Genomic DNA, 19,455 nt, shown 5'->3' with positions numbered 1-19,455 from the left:
CCGAGGGCAGATGCAGGGTTGAGGGGGGGAGGGGGGTGAAAGAGGGGGGGGGGGGGGGCGGAGGAGCGCAGCGTTTAATTTTAATTATGGCATATAAATAAATAAACCAGGTGTCAGTTGAAAGGAAAAGAGCGGAGGGGGGTGGGGGGTATAGGAGGGGGGGGGCGGAAGGGGGCTGGCTGGGCGGGCGGGAGCCCTGGCAGCCGTGCGAGAAAGGTGGGTCGATCTGGGGGAGAATCAATAAGCGTGGGTCTTTTTTTTTCTTCCGCCCCCCCCCCCCCCGCTCTTTTTTCTCTCTCTCTCTCTCTCTGTTGTGTTTTTTCTTTTTCTTTTTTTTTTTTTTCTCTTGCTACCAAAATAATGTCTCCGGCGGCACAGACCTCGCCGCGATGTCAGGTAGCAGTTCGGAGGGGAAGCTCTGCGAACCGCACGGCTGTGCCGCTCCATTAAACGCTCCGTGGGAGCCACGCTGGGGAGCCGGGCCGGGGGGGCTGCCCGTGGGCTGCTCCGGGGGAGCCCAGCCACCCCCGGCACCCGGGCGCCAAAGGTGCTCGTGTTGCTGCTGCTGTTGTTGCTGCTGCTGGCGTGTTCCATCCCAACTCCAGCCAGAGCCGGGGCAAGTTGAACCGGAGACGTACGAGCCGCCGCCGCCGCGATTCGGAGAGACTGGGGAGAGCGGCGGCACCATGCCTGCCATCAAGAAGGAGCGACTTGACAGGGAAGAACTGGCCCTGGCGGCCTTCAACCAGCCCATGGAGACCCTCCCCGACTACCTCGCCCCTCTGGCCGCCGCTGCCATGCCCGTGGTGGCCCCGCACCCGCCGGCGTACGAGCAGATCTTCACCCACCGCGCTTACCTGGGCTTCCACGAGAGCCCCCACCCCCCGCACCCCCCCCACCTCCCCGAGGACCTGATGTTGGAAAGGTTTTCCTCCATCCCGGATTTCCAACCTTTCTTTGACAACGGAGAGCCTTGCATCGAGGTGGAGTGCGGGGAGAACAAGGCGCTGCTCTATATCAATAAGTTGTGCCAAGGGAGTAAAGGACCCTCCATCCGTTACCGGGGCGAGTGGCTCACCCCAAACGAGTTCCAGTTTGTCAGCGGCAGGGAGACGGCCAAGGACTGGAAGCGAAGCATCAGGCACAAAGGTGAGGAGCCGTGCGGGGCAGTGCGGGGTGGGATGGGGGGGTGCGTGGGATGCTCAGTACCCGAGCGGTGCCCCCCGGGTACCCCGAGCTGAGCGAAGTTTGTTTTTACCCCAACCAATTTGCGGTGGGGGGGGTTGAGGAAGGAGAAGGGGAGGAGGGGAGGTGTGCGTGTGTGCGCGTGTATGTGTGTGTGTGTATGTGTGTGTGTGCGCGGGGGGGTTGGTGGGGGGGGGGAGGCGTCTCCTCCTCTCTTCGGGAGAGAAGTTGGGCTCCGTGCGGGCAGAGCGAGGCGGATTGCGGGGCGCTGCGGGGAGCGGAGGGTGAGGACGGAGCGACGGCGGCCAAGGGGGGGGTGGGGGAGGAAGGGGGAGGTGTTCCCGACGGCGGAACGCTGCGGGACCTCCCGCACCCCGGAGCTGCGCTCGGCTCCCCCCAACCAACCACCCCCCCCTTCCTCAGCCTTCCTGCTTGCGGGGCCGCTGCGGGCGGCAGGTGGAGGCGGGGGGAGCCCCGCGGCCACGGAGGGAAGGAAGGGAGGTGAGGGGGATGAAGGGCGGGGGGGGGGGGGGGGGGGGGGGGAGAGACTAAAAAAGGGGACATGCAATTAGCGAGAGCCGGAGGTGGCAGCCNGGAGCCCCGCGGCCACGGAGGGAAGGAAGGGAGGGGGGGGGGGGGGGGGGGGGGGGGGGGGGGGGGGGGGGGGGGAGAGGAGAGGCGGCGTGACATGCAATTAGCGAGAGCCGGAGGTGGCAGCCCGGGGGGCTGCGGAGCTATTAGGAGGTGGCTGACACCTCGGCGTGTTTATTGATCGCTGGAGGAAAAGGGGAATAACTTCAGGGGCCGCTCTAATGATCGTTATTGCTCTCCTTTAAAAAAAAATGGGGGGGGAGGGGGGAAGCGTTGAGCTGCTGCCTGCGGGAGAGCGCAGATCTGCGGGGTGAGGAGGGAGGATGAAGGATGAAGGCAGCAGGGGCCAAACCGCGGGGGGGGGGCGAGCTGCGGGAGCGGCCCCGCATAGGGCTGGGGGTGGAGGGGGGGGACAGGGAGGGGAATGAATGCGGAGCACTTTCCTTGTGCTGAGGTGCTGATCCTGTTTGGTTTGTTGTTTTTTTCTTTCTCTCCTTCCGTGCACCCAGGGAAAAGTTTGAAGACTCTTATGTCCAAAGGAATCTTACAGGTACATCCTCCAATCTGTGATTGCCCTGGGTGTCGAATTTCGTCTCCAGTGGTAAGACGATTGTTCACCTATGTGCTTTAGTTAAGACATCTCCCTTCTCCCTCCGCCTCCCACCCTCCCAATCCCAACCCTTTGCTTTTATGATCGCGGTTGTGGTCCCACCGCCGGCAGGTGGGAGAGCTGGGCTGAAGGATGCGCTGTGGCTGTGCTCCATGGGCACAGCACTGAGCTGCTCCTTCCTTCTCCTTCATTGCTTAGAGGTACAGAACCCAGCTTTGGGTTTTCTGACTCTCAGAGCCTCCTCCTGCCGTGTACCTTTACCTCGAGAAGGATGTCGGAGCGATCAGTGGACCCAAGTAGGGCATGAAAGGCATTTTGTCACATCCAGAAATAACCAGAAGACCAGTAACAGCAGAACTAGATTGCAAAGCTGTGTTGGTACAACTCAAACGGGTCTCAGGCTGAAGAGCCAGCCGTGTCAGAGCACTGCTCTCAGTGGAGGTCCTTCTTTTAACCCACTGAAATTAGCTGTTGTTTCTTCTGTTTCCACGGGATCTGATGGGCATCCTTCATTCAGTGGAGCATCTTCGTGGTGCTGAATGATGGAAGCGCAGCTGGCAGCGATGCCCGCGTAGTACAGATGTGTGCATTGAGATGTATAGGTGCACACAGGGATATGGTAAGGGGTGCAGAGCAGCAGCCCAGCGTTCCATCAGCTCACACAAGGACCCGTCCGTGCTCCCCAGCCAGCCCAGGGTCAGTGCCGTTACCCTGAGCTGGATGCTGTGTGTATACGGAGCTCAGTGCAGGGTGTAGTTCGGTGTGTGACAGCTTGTTGGGTGTCTCGGGGATGTGAAGTGGTGGCCGAAATGCCACCCCGTGCGTTCCCACCCAGCGCTGTTCATAGCAATGTGGGGATGCCGGGGGGGGGGGAAGAGGCAGCTGAGCGTGGAACAAAGGCTATATTAAAAGCGGCTCTAAAATAGAACTGAATCTGAGAAGTTCAGACAGAGGAAAAAAAGGGGCCGCGTTGTTTTTTGGGGAAGGAGAAACGGATCTTTCCGCGCTCTCCCCGCTGTGCGCTTTGTCGGAGGGGGGCGGTGGGGAGGAGAGCCGCCTCCGATCCGCGTCTTCGGTGCGAGCCGAGTCTCCCGGTGCCCGACGGCCGGCCGCGCTTCGGACGTGAGTGCAGCCGAACGGGCTGTGCCTCCCCGGAACACCGCGGGACCTTCCGCCTCCGCCCCCCTCCGTTGGGCCCCCAGCCGGGCTCTGCCCCCGGCTCCCCACCGCGGCCCCGAGCCCGGCCCCGCCGCCCGCAGCCCGGCTTGGCGCCGCGCCGCCCCCGCCCGCCGCCCCCCCGGGGCTCCGGGGCCGGCAGTGCCGGGGGCTCCCCCGCCGCGGCCGGGGAAAGCGGCGCCCGGCCCCCGCCGCGCCCGGCCCCGCCGCCCCGTCGCAGCTCGTTTGCTGCAGCTGCAGACGGCGGCCGGCGCCGGGGCTCTGCCACCGACCGCCGGTTTCCTGCGAGGCGGAGGGGGAGCAGCCGCGGCGCGTCGGCAGCGTTGGCGCCTCCGAGCCCCGGGCAGCGACCGCCCCCGTGTCCATCAGTCCGTGTGTGTCCGTCGTTCAACCCCCCGTTGCCTCAGTCTGTTCATCCATTCCTTTCGTCCTCCGTCTGTCCATCCATCCATGCATCTGTTCTTCCACTCCTCCCTCCTTCCATCCGTCTTATCTATCTCTCCATCCTTCCACACATGCCTCCATTCATCCATCCCTGCATCCATCCATCCATCCATCCATCCATCCATCCATCCATCCATCCATCCATCCATCCATCCATCCGCCCCTCTCTCTGTTCATCCCTCTGTCCTTCCATCCATCCATTCATCTTTCCACCCATCCATCCATCCATCCCTCCATCCATCCATCCATCCATCCATCCATCCATCCCTCCATCCATCCATCCCTCCATCCATCCATCCATCCATCCCTCCATCCCTCCATCCCTCCATCCATCCATCCATCCATCCATCCATACCTATCCATCCTCCATCCATACCATCCATCCGCCCCTCTCTCTGTTCATCCCTCTTCCTTCGCATCTCATCCATTCATCTTTCCACCACTCCATTCCTCATCCCTCCATCCCTCCATCCCTCCATCCCTCCATCCCTCCATCCATCCATCCATCCATCCATCCATCCATCCATCCATCCATCCATCCATCCATCCATCCATCCCTGTGTGCTTATCTCCGTGCTGTTCACCCAGCTTGCCGTGCCCTTCTGCAATGTGTCTTTGCCACTGATTTTCCCATCTTCCTTTCTCCTTCCCCTAAGCCTTGCTCAGGAGGTTATCCAGGTCTAGGAGAAGAAACCATGTTCGTAATCCCTATATTTTTAAAGGCATGGGGGGGTCAAGCATCTGTGAGCTGTGAGGAAGGGTCTCTTCCATGCTTGCATGTATCAGCTCTGGGCTGGCACAGTTCACCCTGTCCCTACAGCCCTGGGTGGGTTCCAACCCACATTTACTGGTGGTGATCCCCATGTCAGAGCAGGGGCTGCCTCTGGATGTGGGCTAAGACCACGCATTGGCTTTTCTTCATTCTCTTCTCCCCCCTGTTCATGGGAGGGTTCCTTGGGGGATGCCCACGCTGTGGTCTGGGGTTTAACTCACAGGTGAGGAAGGAAGCTTGGAGAAGGCTGTCAGGCACGGCTGCATTCAAGCAAAGCAAAAAGCCCAGTTGTTTTCTCCCTCCATCCCCTTTCGTTGCGTGTCAGCACACATGGTAATTGTGCAGAACTTGGCCAGCGACTGCGCTCATTTGTTTGGTTACTGGGGTGGCGTTTTGCTGGTGAGTTGATTTATATGTGATCCTTGTTGTTTGCTGCTTCTTTGCTTTGTTGGTGCTGTTTTCCACTGATCCCCCCCCCCCCGGAGTTAAGGCGTTGCTTCCCAGCTTTGCCTGGGGGGCCCAAAACTGAGCTGAGTGGGGCCATAGAAAGGGGCAGCAGGACCCTCATCATGAATCCGGGACTGCAGAGCTGTCTGCCCCATGCAGAGAGGACTTTGCCCACTGCTGCACAGCACAGCTGGCTGCTGCAGGCACAGGGTTCAGTCTGACTGCTCAGCAGGATGGATGGGATGTAGGTGCCTTTCCGAGCTGCTGCAGCCTCAGGGTCTGGAGCTGGAGAGCTGTGGGCTGTGTGTTGGTAGCTGTGCCTTCGTTGGGGGCCGCATTATGGATGTGCAGAAAGGCCCTCTGTAAAGCAGCCTTGTAAAAGTTTTTGTCCCTTTGAGCTCTTTGTGGATTTATTATTATTTTTGTTAGCGGTTTCGTGCAGATTGGGATTGTTGCTGTTAATCCAGCATGTTCTGGTTGAGTTTAATGCTAGTTGGAGCCTGGCTTTTGTTTCCAGATGGGCTCCGCTCAGGTGTGTTGGGCTGCACACCTCCCATTCCAGTTGGACATCTTAATAAAGCCAAACCTGAGCGCTGGCAGTGGGACAGGAGGCACTGCTGGAGGCATTCTGCCCACCCAGCAACGCACAGGGTTCCATTTGGTGGGTTATTAAACAGCCTCTGGAAAGGGAAATAGAAGAACAGCAGAGATGCAGCTTGGAACCATAATACTATTTTGCTATGGAGCTCCAGGTTGGGGGGTTGCTAACCCACCTGCTGCTGTAGGGGTGTCAGTGTTGTACTGGGCTGCTTCCCTGTGCTCCACAAGTCCAGCAGCATGGGGATAAGGGAAGTGATGCAGGGTAGCTAAATAAAACAGAAAAGCAGCAAAAGCAGCATCGTCTTGTTAGCAGCGTGTCAAGGGCAGTGTAAAGGTGAGATAGGATAAGTAATTTTGCTGTCAAAATTATTTAGAGATGTCATTAAAATGCTTAGGGCTGTCTCTGCTGCTTCAGGGCACAGACACCTGGTTTTAATTTGCAGTGGTCTGTGTCCAAACCTGCTGGCCTCATTCAGAGGGATCAGTGCTAATTTGGAGCCTGGTGGCAAATGCCTTCAGTGATCCAAATGGCAGAGAGGAGCAGAAGAGCAGAATTAAATCCCTTGTGAGCTTTCTTAGTTTTCTTTTCTGGAGGTTTCCAACTGCAAACCAGTTCCTCTTGGCAGAGCTGATGAACTTCTCAGGTCACTGGAGAGCATCAGAGAAGTCACTTCAGCCCCAGACTTTGGGCTTTTTGGCTCCTGATGGAGCATTGCTTGGTCAGGATTTCATGCTTGCAGAACCACCTATTTCCCTTCTTCTCTGTCTCTCTCCATTGGGTTGCCTTGCTGTTTTCCTCTTGCACTGTCCCTTTATCTGAAGGGCTTCTTGCTGTGCAGCAGATGCTGTGCTGACTTGGGGGGCATCTCTGCCCTCCCTTAGATCAACACGCATCATCTCTACAGTGCCAACACCCTTCTCACCACTTCAGGGCCCTTTTCCATCTGGAGATGCTCACCCTCCTCACTGCTGGTAGATGGCAGTGGAAAGCTCATCCTGCAGCTTCACAGCCCAACTTTGTGCTAAAGGCAATGAAAGACGTCTACCAAAGGGTTATTTGTGGTTGCAGGTCTGTAAGGAGGATGGAGAGCATCCTCCAGCTCCCCTGCTTTGCTTTCATTCTGCTCCTGTCTGAAGGTAAATCTCCTGTACCTACCGCCTCCATTGCTGGAGTAATGCATTTCCTTTCTTTTATTCTGGGCTCTGTTATTAAAAAGAAAGAAACACAAGAAAACAGTGAAAAGGGAGAGGAAATTGCACATTGCCCTGGGTCGTAAATACAGTCTGATGGGGGGTTCGGTTGTAATGTGTCTGAGGAGCAGGAGGGATGGAAGAAGGGAATTCCTGAGCATGGGAGGAAAGGTTCTGCTTCTTGAAGCCTTGCTCTATAGGTTTAAGGTGATGGGCAGGAGCAGTTTCTTATATTGTGCCATTGACTGTTGGCTTGCAGCCGATGCCCACTCATTGTGGGGAGATGATTTCACTTTGGGTCATTGGGAACACAGCTCAGAGGCTCTTCACCCCCACAGCTCCTCAGTATCAAACTTGAAGGAGAGCAGAGCACACTGCTGGAGCAGTTTGCCATCTCCCTATGGGCATCCTACCCTCATGGTCATCATTGTATCCCCCAGGGCCTCAGTAATGCAGAGCTGTGAGTGCGTTCCTATGGGATGGCAGCTCTCATTGTGCCTCTCTCTCCCCATCAGCAAACTCCTGCATGTAACCCCATCCTTTCTCTTTATCCGGAGATGGATGCGATAGGTGGTACTCAAGGCTTGTGCTGTGTTACCACAGCAACCAGAGAGAACCCCCGAGATGGGAAAGGGCAAGCATCCCGTTCTGCCACAGTCTGCAGCATCAGTGATTGAATGAGATTAGATAGAATTAGATAATCCTGGAATTCGCAGCGATTTGACGCCGGGCCTTTATTAAATAAGTCAAAGTAGCAGCCCTTGTAGTAAAAATGAATGCTGCGAGATCGATAACTTTTCCCACCATTTGTCACAGCTGTGACTCTGAAGATCTCTTTTTTTTTTTTCTTTGATATGGGGTGAACCACACAAACATCCCTTTCATTTCTTTCTTCCTTCCCAGAGGGAGCTATGATATCAATTCCCCTTTTATTTCCCCCTTGTGATTCACCCACTTAACCGTAAAGCACACTTAGAGAGGAAAGCCTACAAGACCCTTCAGCAATGGTTCAATGAACTCGAGCATAGAGTCGTTACTTAAAAACTATATGCCATTAGGCTGAAGTATGTCTGTGTTTGTGGGGTCAGCAGGAAGGAAAAGGGGAAGAAAATAAGCTGGGTGTGATGGCTGGGTGGGTAGCTCTGTGTTTTTGGTGTGTGCAGTGCTTGAAGCTGCTGGGACCTGCTGTGTGCCCAGCTGCCTATGGACCTTGTTGGTATCTGGTCTCGCCTTCTGAAGCCTCAACCTTATGTTGCTGTGATGGATTTCTCTGCTCTAAGTTCAATAAAAGTAATTTGGAGAGGCTGATAAGCATTTCTGTCCCCTTGTGGGTGCAGAGGGCAGAAATCATCCTTGCTTTTGGAGGATTTAGTTCCATCAGTGCCTCTGCTCTTGTCTTTTAAGACACTATCGAATCTCAAGAGGGGTCTTGAAAGGACATTTGAAATTACATGCTCTCCATGTTACTGTGCTTTTCTTCCAGCTGAAAAACTGACTTACTGAGTGCGTAATCTCATTGTGTTGGTGGGAGTCCTGATCCCTGCTCTGTCTGCACTGCTGCATCCCACCCAGCATTGGTTGGGAGTGACCCAGGCAGTCACACTGACCTTGGGACAATCCTGCTCTGGTGCCTTGCTGCACCCAGAACCAACTGTGCAGGATCCATGGTATCAGCCTAGGGAGAATCTGGCTTTGTAACTCTGATAGTGGTACAGTAAAGAGCAGGGATGAGTTCAGGCAAGATATCAATTCCTTCAATGATTTCCCATGTTTGGAGGCCAGGCTCCACCTGGGGAGGTCCCTCCAAGCTGATAAAGGGAAATCAATTGGAAACACAACGTGATGCAGAAGTCTTTGTGGTGAGGATTGTGCTGTGGCTTTCAGTTGCTTGAATGCTTCAAATTGTATCGCAAAGAAACTGCCCTTATCTTGTTGGAACTGTGCTTTTCCTCCTACTTTTTGATGCCATCTCAAGGCATGATGTTACATCCAAGGACATGATGAGGTTGGGTGGTCCAGTGGTTGGGTAGTTGGGTGGTTGGGTGGTTGTTGTTGGGTGGTTGTTGGGTGGTTGGGTGATGGGGTGGTTGGATAGTTGGGTGGTTGGATGGTTGTTGGGTGGTTGGATGGTTGGTTGGTTGGATGGTTGGGTGGTTGGGTATTTGGTTGGTTGGTTAGTTGGATAGTTGGGTGGTTGGGTAGTTAGGTGGTTGGTTAGTTGGATAGTTGGGTAGTTGGGTAGTTAGGTGGTTGGTTAGTTGGATAGTTGGGTGATGGGATGGTTGAGTACTTAGGTGGTTGACTGGTTGGCTGGTTGATGTTGGTGTTGGGGATCACATGAGATGGCTGGAAACCATGTGTACCAGTGGCAAAAGCACAGGGCATTTTGGAGAGACGTTTTGCTTTGACTGGTTGCTATTTATTACCACCGAGTCCCAAAATAATAGACATCAGATTGTGAGATGTCAGTTGGCAGTGATCCTACTGCGCATTCCCATGGACAGACAGGCATCTACAGCCAAAAGAAAACTATTCAGTCTCCGAGCTTGATTAAGAAAACCCAGTGTGTAACTTCAGAACGAAAACCACAGCTTGCACTGCTTTCCTCAGTGCCCTGATACCCCTCCTTCCCTTTCCCATCAGGGAATGGTGCGTGTTGCCTTTGGGAATACAGTGCTGTCCTTGCTGTGATTCTGTCCCCAGATTCAGGCTGGGAGAGCAGCTCTGGTGCTGCCTCTGGAGTTGGGAATATTGAGATCCATGCACTGCAGGAACGAAAGACCTCTGCGACCATTAGGGCTATAATATGAACTTCTCCCGGGGGTTAGAAAGCTCTTTGGATTATCCCACTGATGTTTGATAAACACAGTGCCGTGCTGTGTTTTCCCATTTATTTTGGATTTCCTCATTGCTCTGAGACTCATTAAAAACCGGAGTCAAGTGTGGGAAGAACTTGTCTGGCTAACTGTGCTGAAACCGAGCGCGTCTGCTGGGTTAGAGCTGCATAACTGGAGAAGTCTCCGTTTGGAAACCTCCTCATTTGCTGCTGGAATGAGAAATATTTCATTTCCATCCCAAGTTGGAGGTCGCTTTTTCTCCCAGAGCAGAAATGAAATATTTATTGTGTGGGTTTTTTTCAGCGTTTCTGACAGTCCTACCATTCCCATCTAGTAAGGGGCTGAAACCATGATTGCCTCCTGTCCTTTACAAGTTAGTGCTTATTAACAGGTTGGGAAGTTTCCAGTGGATGAGTCTCAGAAGGGCTGGGGTACAAAGGGCCTTGAAGTCCCAGGGCTGGGTGCCCCCTCACCTTCTCAGGCTGCTCAGGGCCCCATTTGTGGCTTTGAATGCCTCCAAGGGCTTCCAAGGGTAAAGGAAGGAATTAGGGAAATTACAAGCATCCCTCATGCAGCTCCATCCCCCCATGAGCCACAACACCCCATGAGACCCAACAGGTCCCTTGGAGCAGGGTTGGCTCGCATGGTTGGCCTGTGCCATGCAGAAATAGGGGAGCATCTCCTTCATGGTTCCTTAGAAGGTCTTGACAGTGTTTCATCTGTTGGGGCTTGCAGTATCATTGGGGTTGAAGCCTGTCCATAAGAGCTGTGAAGCACCAAATGCAATCTGATAGGCACAGTTGGGGATGGGGGACCTGTAGGAGCCAGGAGCCTTTGCTTGTGGCAGGTCTTCCAAACCAGAAAATAAAGAGAGCATTTCAGTCCTCATGTGGCTGGCTGTGTGAGCCCATCAAACATGAATATGGCTGCTTGCCTACCTACAGATTAGTTTCTTATTGCTTTTGCCACCTCTGTGATGCCGTAAGGCCCAGCTATGCTATATATAGCGTGATAAATCTGCTTTATATCAACGTGAACTTTGATCTGTCTTATTAATATCGCACTCATGATTTGAATATTTAAGCATGCACGGCACATACCGCAATGTTATTTAGCTTATGCTTGCTTTATTTAATCATTTTAGACTTAGAGAACACCTGTGCCGGCTCGCAAGCACCACGCGATTAATTAAATCCACCACTCATCCCAGGTGGAAAATCATTGAGCAGCAAACCTTTCGGCCTTAATGTCTGCACTGAGGTTTGCTGGGGGGTCCCAAGGCAGGGACAGCAGTGTAGTTGTGCCCAGCCCCATCAATGGGGCTCTTTCTCTGCTGGAAGCATGCTGGGACCTATGGGATGTGTGGGGCTGGCTGTGCCTGCAGCATAGGGATGGGGAGAGGGTGAGATCTTTGGGTCAGGATCACTCCTTTGTTCTGTTTCTGCAGGGCTGGATAGCAAACTTTGCAGTCTTTGCTGAAGTATCCCACTCTTTGGCTTTCTCCTTGTATCCATCAGCATTCGGGTCTGTGCTGTTTGGTTGTGTTGTTTCTTTGCAAAGGCTGCATCTCGGAGTTGGGGTTGTGCAGCACTTGGGTATTTGCATTCTGCTTTTGTTTTGAGCTGGAATCCAGAGGAGTGGTTTAAATGCAGCTGGAAGAGTCAGCGTTCCCCTCCCTTGTGTGTTAACCTGCTGGGCCACTGCACTGCTCCCCGCAGTGGGGATTACTCACCTCCATGACTAATTTCCTACTCAGGGCCCCTATAGAGGGTTAGTCCTCCATGGCTCCGGGGCACAAAACATCATCTCTCTTCTATTTATTTATTTTCATTTTAAAAAAAGAAATGAATTTAGCTAACGAGAGCAGAAACTCCCATAAGTAGAACTGGAACTGCAGCCAGAGAGTCCTCAGACTGGTTTGTTGCATGGCACCGTCCTAAGGATGCACAGTGCTTGGGAGATGTCCCTGGGGGAGAGCAGAGCTGCAAGGAGGATGGTGTGATGGCAGTGCTGCTCTTTGCCTCTTAGAACTTGCTTTTCTCAAGTGCAGAGCAAAACTGAGCTGCTTGGTGGCATGCAAGAGGGTCATGAGGCTGCAGGAGCATCATGAGGCTGCAGGGGGGTGTGTGTCTTCTTGGGTGTGATTGGCACCACTTGGTCTTGGCTGGGGTTTTGGGTTGAACAGGGCCATAAGGTGACCCATAAGTCGTGAGTTGGGACCTTCCATTTGCTTTGTAGTGAGGGGATTTGAGAAGGAAGAGTGCCACCTACTGAGGTACAGAGTCCCCCTCCTTCAAAGGGCAGCAGGTGGAAGCATCCCACCCTGTTCCTCCTACACATGGGGATGTGGTTCCTCCTTAGAGCCTCCCCCCCTGCTTGGGATGCTGGCATCCACATGGGAGCTGTGGTGGTGGCCCATCACTTCCCCACCTCAAGGAGGTGCTGGAACGCATCATAGAGGAAACACCAGCCCCAGGATGGAGGGTTTTACAACCCAAAGCACCCACCTTCTTATTGGTTTTAATTTAGATCCTGGTTTCCACTCCCACAGGAGCCAAAGTCCCCCCCAACCCCCTCAGAAAACCCTTCCCTTTGGTATTTCTTTATTATTTTTCTTTTCCCTCCGAGCTTCTTGTTTTTTTATCCTTCTGATGAATTATTTACCTCCCTCTCGGGGTCGGGGGCTTTTTATATTCTCTTTGTGTTGATCTTCAAAACACAGCGCTGCCAACGCTCCCTGCCAGCACTCCCCTGCCTTCCTTGCACTGCCTGCTCCCATTCAGCATTGGGCTCCTAGAGGTTTTCAGCCCAGACTGTGACATCACTGCATGGTCCTTGACCATGGATGTTAAGGATGCTGTCTGGGTTGGTGACACATCCTCCTGCTGCTTTGTGCTGGCTGAGGGCACACCAGCCCTTAGCAAAGCTATGGGGAAGGAAGGGATGCCAGCAAGGAATTGGCACAGCAGGATGTGGGTGCATGTTATGCCTTGTGCCCAGTGCTCCCAGCCTCTCTCATTAATTCCCCCCCTCATTAAGGCTCTGAGGAAGCCTGTCGTGTGGTTGCTCAAAATTGGTTAATTTTTTATTGGATTTAAGTCAGACTTTGTGAGCCAACCCCCCACACACACACCTGAAGGACCATAGGTTGGGAATGGAGGTCTGGGCTTTGTCCAGGTGAGCTAATTGCCTTTCTCTCCCCCTCAGGTCCTGCACCCTGCTGGCTTTGCTCTGGGCTGGGATGTTTTATCCCTGCAGCCTTAGCCGTGATGCATTGCATTAAGCACACACACTGCAACCCTCGGGCTGTTAACCCCCGCATGTGCAAATAACCCATGGTGATCCAAGCAGAATAACTTAACATTAGGACCCTGCTCAAGCCCACTTCATTCCCATACCGAGCGACCTGCAGAACTTGCTTGAGGCTCTGTCTCGAAAGTCGCATCCTCATTAGTGGGAATGGGATGTGTTTGGAGGTATCTATCCCTGCATCTCTGCTGAGTGCTGGCTGCTCTCCCTGCCCTGCTGGCTGCCAGCCCTACTGCCCTGCCTCTCCTCCCTGCTGGCATCCCAGCAGTGCAGGGCCAGGCTGAGCATAGGAAAGCAGCTTGTCCATCAGCCTGGGGTCACTGTAAATGCAGGTTATGCGTTTGGGTCTCGAAACCTGAAGGAAATCAGCCCTTTGTTCCACGGTAAATAAAGCAGTCTATGGGGAAAATAACCATAAATGTTCATTATTTGTACAGGAAAATCAATCTGTAGGCCAATTGACCAAAGAAAGTAATGCGATTTGCTGGGAAGTCCCGTCAGTGCACTGGGGGTGTTGGGGGGGGTCTGAATAGGGGTGTCAAGCAGTGGCTGCAGAAGTGTGGGCAGCACAGGGGGGGAGAGGGGTGAAGGAAAGGGAAAAAGAGATGAAACAGAAACAAAACAACAGCACAGAGCACGTTCTGCTGGGAAGCCAGAAGGTAAAAGTGCATGCACTGCAGGTGGGAAGGTTAGAACAGACCTTGCAGATCCCCAACCCCAGCCCACCCACTGCTGGGAAGGTGCAGAGCTGGTCCTTGTTCCATAGAGCAAAGCTTGTGTCTGTCTCCTGGCTGAGCATGCTTGGAAACGTCTGGGATCTCCAAGAATTGCTTTCAGCACGTCTCTCCAGAGCAGAATATAAGCACGAACCCTGGCTCCATTCCTCTTACCGGATTGTTTCAGCCTTGCTGGGAAAGGCTGTGTTCTCTCAGACCTGAGAGCAAACGTTAATGCCTGGGGGAATGGTGGACATGGTTTTGTTCTCTTGTCCTTCTCCAGCAGCAGAGCAGGGAGGTGTGAGGTGTGTCTGAATGCATCCGTGCCCTTTGCTCCTTGTCTCTTCACCAGACTAGAAGAGCGAGAAAGGAAAGAACCAGAGGGGAAAATGTGCACAAGTTTGCTTTTATTTGGGAGGCAGCATCGGTGTACCACGTCCTCACTTGGTGTCAGTTGGCTGTTACTCCCTTAATACTGACTTACATTGCCTCAGGACCTGGCTTCAAATCTCTGCTTCCTTCTTTGCAACCTCAGACTGAAATGGACAGAGTTATTTGATGTGGGACAGGCACGGAAAACAAAGAGCACAGCGCTGCTCAGCCCACTTCCAAAGAGGGTTTGACAGCAGGTAGCTCCAAAGGGCTGAAAGATTCTCTATCCTGGACTATTTCCTTTCAAAGGCTGTGAGTTCCAGTTGGCTCTTCCACAAGAGTGTAGCTCCGAGTCTATTAACAAATTATCCTCGGGGCTTTATAACTCACTCAAAGGTAATAAATGGGAAATACTCCCCTCTGCTCACAGATCTTGTTCATCTGCTTCTTTGGGGCTTCGGGATGTAATGCTGTTAATATCGATGGGAAGAGCTTCCCTTCTCTCTAACTTTCTTTTGGTTTAAAACACGTTTTTTGCAGCCATAATAGTACCTACAGCCCTGTTGTGTGTCCCACCAAGGCGTCCTTGAATGGTGAAAGGCTGTTGGGGAATGATGGCCTGGTGGTCACTTGTCTTTTTAGCTGCTGAACAGTTTAAGTATTGCACTGCAAATGATGGCTGAGCGAAAAGGAAAGGGGAAATAAGCTCAGAGGGATGCATTTGCCCTTAATGCATTCCACCTGTATATGTCAGTGCTCTTCATCAATGTGTGGAGGTGACACTCTGGTAGAAGGGAAACATCTCAAGCAGGGATATGACTTAACTGTGCAACAAGCTGTGGGCAAAGCTGGAGTAGAATGAAGGTTTTCTAATGTTTTCTAAAGGAGATTGAAAACCAGGGCTGGTGTGGACTTCGGTCCTCCTCATGTGTGTGGGTTGTGAGATGGGGAATGGCAAAGGTGGGATCCTATCAGCCCATGGGATGCCATGTGCCTGTAGGATGCCTTCAACCCATGGGATGCCATCAACCCATTGGGTGCCATATGCCTGTAGGATGCCTTCAACCCATGGGATACCATCAACCCATGGGATACCATCGACCCATGGGATGCCATCAGCCCATTGGGAGCTGTCAGCCCATGGGATGCCTGTAGGATACCAGCAACCCCATGGGATGCCATATGCCTTTAGGATAATGGCTACAGTTTCCTCATGAAAGCTCAGGGGAGAGGATTAGCTGGGCAGGTACCTGCCCCTTTCCTGGCTGTTTTTGCTCATCTCAGCCAGAGCTAAATGTGAACGCTGCCATTTCTCTGACAAGGGGGTGTGTGGGCTCCGTGGGTGTGTAATTTCCCTAATCAAAGCCATTTGGCTGTGTTGCTGTTTGTAAAAGAAAAAGATTCCAGGCACTCGGAGCCTCCCCCCTTTTTCCTTTTCCATATCTTTATTATCAATTAAAAAAAGAAGAGAGAGAGAGAAAATGCTGTCTGGGCTTGAGGATTTCCTTCGCATATGGAATAGATTTAGCATTCCTCAGCTCCCAGCATTGGCAGCAAACCAACCTCCCTCCTACCCCCCCCTACCCACAGCCCCTCCTGCTCCTTGTGTCTCCCAGACCGACGTATGCAGAAGGAATGCACGTGCTGCTGCTTCTGCTGTTGGGTTGTTTGGGTGGCTTGTTGTTTGTTGTTGGTTTTGATCCACTAGAAATGACATTTGCCAGTGGGTTGAATCACGGGTGCGTGAGGAGCTGTCGTGCCAACAGCCCTGTATCTGTGTGCATTGCTTTGGAGGCGTTTGCATTGCCATGCATTGGGGTTGGGATGCTGATGGAGCATCCCAATGGGGACAGTGCCTGCTCATCTTGCTCTGCTCACAGATAGAGCGCCTTGGGAAGCCCCCAGCGAGCTCTTAAAGCTGTATGAATAACTGATAGTTAGCTGGGGGTGGGGGGGTCATTAAAAAGGGTGGTGGTGATGGAATGCAGGGCAGGCCAAGCCACGCAGTGCTCACAGAACAAATTATGCCTCACAGTGAGTGCTGTGGGTTCACAAGGTCCTGTTTTCCTTCGTGTTTGTACTGATTTTACGTCCTTGTGCTTTGGAAATGAAGTGGTAGACAGGGATGCTCCAGCAGCACAATGCACGATGTGCCTCCAAAGAACAGCTGATGGACTGGAGGTGAATCTTGGAGGCAGAACATCTCGCTTCCATCTATTTTAATTGCCTGGGAACATAGAAAGTAAAATGAAATACCCCCCAGCCTCACAGCAAGAATAAATGCACCTTTGAGAAATGCATTTGGAGAGCTGGGGTGCACATGGCTGCAAGGACACTGGGCTGCTGTGATATCCATCTGCTTGTGTTTGTGCTCGAGGGGAGCAGTTGGGTGTGGGGTGATACCTCCACAGGTGTGTGTGTGTTTGTTTATTGAGTGTAGGATGTGATATATGCATATATGTGTGTATTTCTACATTGGGGTGTGTGTGTTTGCTGCACGTTTAGGTGTAAGGGGAGGGATTCAGGGTGAGCATCTGGAGGAGGGTGCTGCTGCTTGGGGCTGGGACGGCTTATGTGCTTCCATGGGGTGATGCCTTCCAGATGGATTTAGCTAATTATCACCGCAATTAGGGCTCCCCCTTAATGACAGCAACTGGAAATTTATTGACGGAGGTAAACAAGAAGCTTGCATGTTGTCTTCTTGGAAAGTTCCTCCTTTGCTTAATGCAGAACACATGGGCTGAGCTTTGCTCTGCTCTCTGCTGCGGAGCCTGCCTGGCTCTCCCAGCTTGTTCCCATCCCACCAGGTTGGGTTGGGAGGTCAGAGTTGCATTTGCTTGACCCTTTTTGCACATCTTTCTTCATTTTGTTCCAATCTTTGCTAAAAAACGTGCTGCTTCTCTAGGATTTGTCCTCGCCAGCTGTGTGCTGTACAGGAGACAAACCTGGCTTGCAAAGGCAAGCAAAAGCATTAGGGATTATTGGGGTCATGCCTTTGCTGCTCCATGGCCAGAGGTTGTATTTCTCCTGTTGTGATAGTTGATAACATTTAGTAGCAAATATATCCCAGAGAGGCTGGAGCCTTACTGTGCTCCCATCTACCTTCCTTTCCTATTGGCGTGGCTGAGATCCAGCGTAGGGGCATAGAGGTGGGGAGAGGCTGGAATTGCATGGCTTGAATGCTAGAGATGGAAGAACAGGGTGTAGATGTGTCTGTGCTGGAAAGCCTTTTGCAAACAGGTAGCACCCTCTGTACCAGGGTGGAATCTGGAATCTTAACTCATTGCCTTCCAGAGTGATCATCGGATTGGAGCTTCTTGGTGATGGGTTACCTAACCAAATCCTTCTTTTCTTCTTTTTCTCTCCCACCGTTTCCACTTCCAACTGATTCTGCCCTGTGCCAGAACCGGGGTCGCCTGGCAGAGAAGAGAACCATCCCCCTGCCCCCAACCAGGATCCCCAAGAAAGAGCTGACCTCCATTTTCTCGCATAGCGACGACAGCGAAGAGAGTGACAAGGGCAATGGTCAGCACCCCGAAGTAAAGCAGGAAGAGGATCTCCATATCAATATCATGAAAAGAAGGTATTTTCTTGCATCTTGTTGGCATTGCCAAGAGCAAAGGCACAGAAATGTGGGCACTGGGTGTCCAGCTGTGTGGGCTACCCAATGGAGTCACCTCTAGGCCTTGAAGTTCCTATGTGGTGTCCCATTGGGGTTCAGAATGAGCAGTGGGATCCTCTCTGGTGGTTGCAGTAGGCAGACACCTCAATGCCAAGATGTTGGGGCTGTATCTTGCTCAGTACCCCATACATTCCCCTTACAGGGGGAGGAGAAGAGATTGCTCTGAGTTACATTCTGGTGACTGTCACTTGGGATCTCATAGTCTTAGTGCCAATAATATTCAGCTGCAAAATTTGGGGTTCCCTCATCCCTCTGAAGAAATATGATGTTTAAAAGACCTGTAGCTGCGGGGAAATAAATAGCTAAAGGCTCAGTGTCTCAGCCTGCCATGCATATCATTGCAACTCATCTTGATTGTCATCTTTCTCCGATGCATAAAATCACTCAGATCCTAAGACAAGCCCTATAAAAACAGAGGAGTGGAAACCGAAGGCATGTAATTGCTTTTCTTATGTTTTATGTGCTTCTCACTCCCGAGGAGATGAGCTGTTTCCCCCCTTGGTTTCCAGCAGATGCCAGTACATTCAGCTTGGAAGCAGGGAGACCAAACAACCAGCACCTCTCATAAAGCCCACCTGTAATTAAAGCCTGGGTGATCAATGACAGCAGTGCTGGGGGTTCTCGCTGGGAAATAAGAGGTGTTTAGGGACGTGTCTGCCCTGTGCATATGTACAGGGGAAGAAGGTGCAGAAGGAGCCCCCGTCCTCAGGTTTGGGACAGCACCCCCTTTTTCATTATGGTTTTTAGTTTTGCCAAATGAAGAAGCTGGGTTTTCTCATTCAGTGAATGAGAAAACACTCCCAATGTGTTGCTTGGAAGGTCTCATGCTGCCCCCAGTATAGACAGCATGCAGACACACCAGCTGGGCCTGCACAGCCAGCCCCCCATCTGCTGCTGCCCCTAATTCACCTGTTGTGTGCTCCCTGGCTGCGATGGATTGGGCTGTGGCTTTATTGCCTCCCACCGAGAGGGAGAAATAGGTTAAACTGATAGCCAGGAGGTCAGGGTTGGGATCTGAGCAAAGCTGTGTTGTTGTCTTGTACCCCAGTGGCCCCCATTGCACCCCTGTTGTGCAGCTGCTCTTATATCATTGCTTTGGACATTGCTGCCTTTGCCTCCCTCATGTTGACCCTTAGGCTCCTGCTTATGGAAGTATAAGCACTGAGGAAGCTGCTGTGGGGTGCTCTGTTAGCATAGAATCACTGAATGAATTGGAAGGGACCATTAAAGGCCATCTGGTCCCACTGCCCTGCAGTGAATGGGACACCCCCAGCTCCATCAGTGCTCAGGGCCCCATCCTAGGAAGGAGCAGAGAGCTGCTATCAGTGCCTGTAGTTGATGAATTTCACTACACACCAGCTTATTTCCCAGCAAGTCCTTGCAAAACTGTGTCACTTTGCTGCCTTGCACATGTGTGATAAAGCCGAGGGAGCCGAGTCTTGCACCGTAAGGAGCTTGGCTCATCTGCTTAGAAATCCAGGTGACCCAGGCTTAAAGGTGAGTGTTTCTCATCTTGTAGTGAG

General features: G+C 52.6%; 1 protein-coding gene across 6 annotated transcripts in view; it reads left to right on the top strand.

The window, feature by feature from the left end:
• The first annotated feature begins 357 nt into the window (after positions 1–357).
• The window catches only part of SAMD11 (sterile alpha motif domain containing 11), a 52,351-nt gene continuing 33,253 nt past the window's right edge, over positions 358–19,455 (top strand). The window contains exons 1-3 of one of the 6 annotated variants that reach the window (XM_032448733.1): positions 358–1,149; positions 2,286–2,326; positions 17,655–17,833. In XM_032448733.1, the coding sequence (XP_032304624.1) occupies positions 390–1,149; positions 2,286–2,326; positions 17,655–17,833 (980 nt within the window). In that variant the 5' untranslated portion in view covers positions 358–389. Of the gene's footprint in view, positions 1,150–1,406; positions 1,470–1,620; positions 1,687–2,285; positions 2,378–17,654; positions 17,834–19,455 lie in introns of those variants that run through there. The other 5 variants (XM_032448732.1, XM_015882689.2, XM_015882690.2 and 2 more) reach the window with 5 other exon arrangements.

The sequence above is a fragment of the Coturnix japonica genome, chromosome 21 (genome assembly GCF_001577835.2).
Source record: "Coturnix japonica isolate 7356 chromosome 21, Coturnix japonica 2.1, whole genome shotgun sequence".
NCBI lineage: Eukaryota > Metazoa > Chordata > Aves > Galliformes > Phasianidae > Coturnix > Coturnix japonica.
This window is presented reverse-complemented; position numbering and strand designations above follow the sequence as displayed.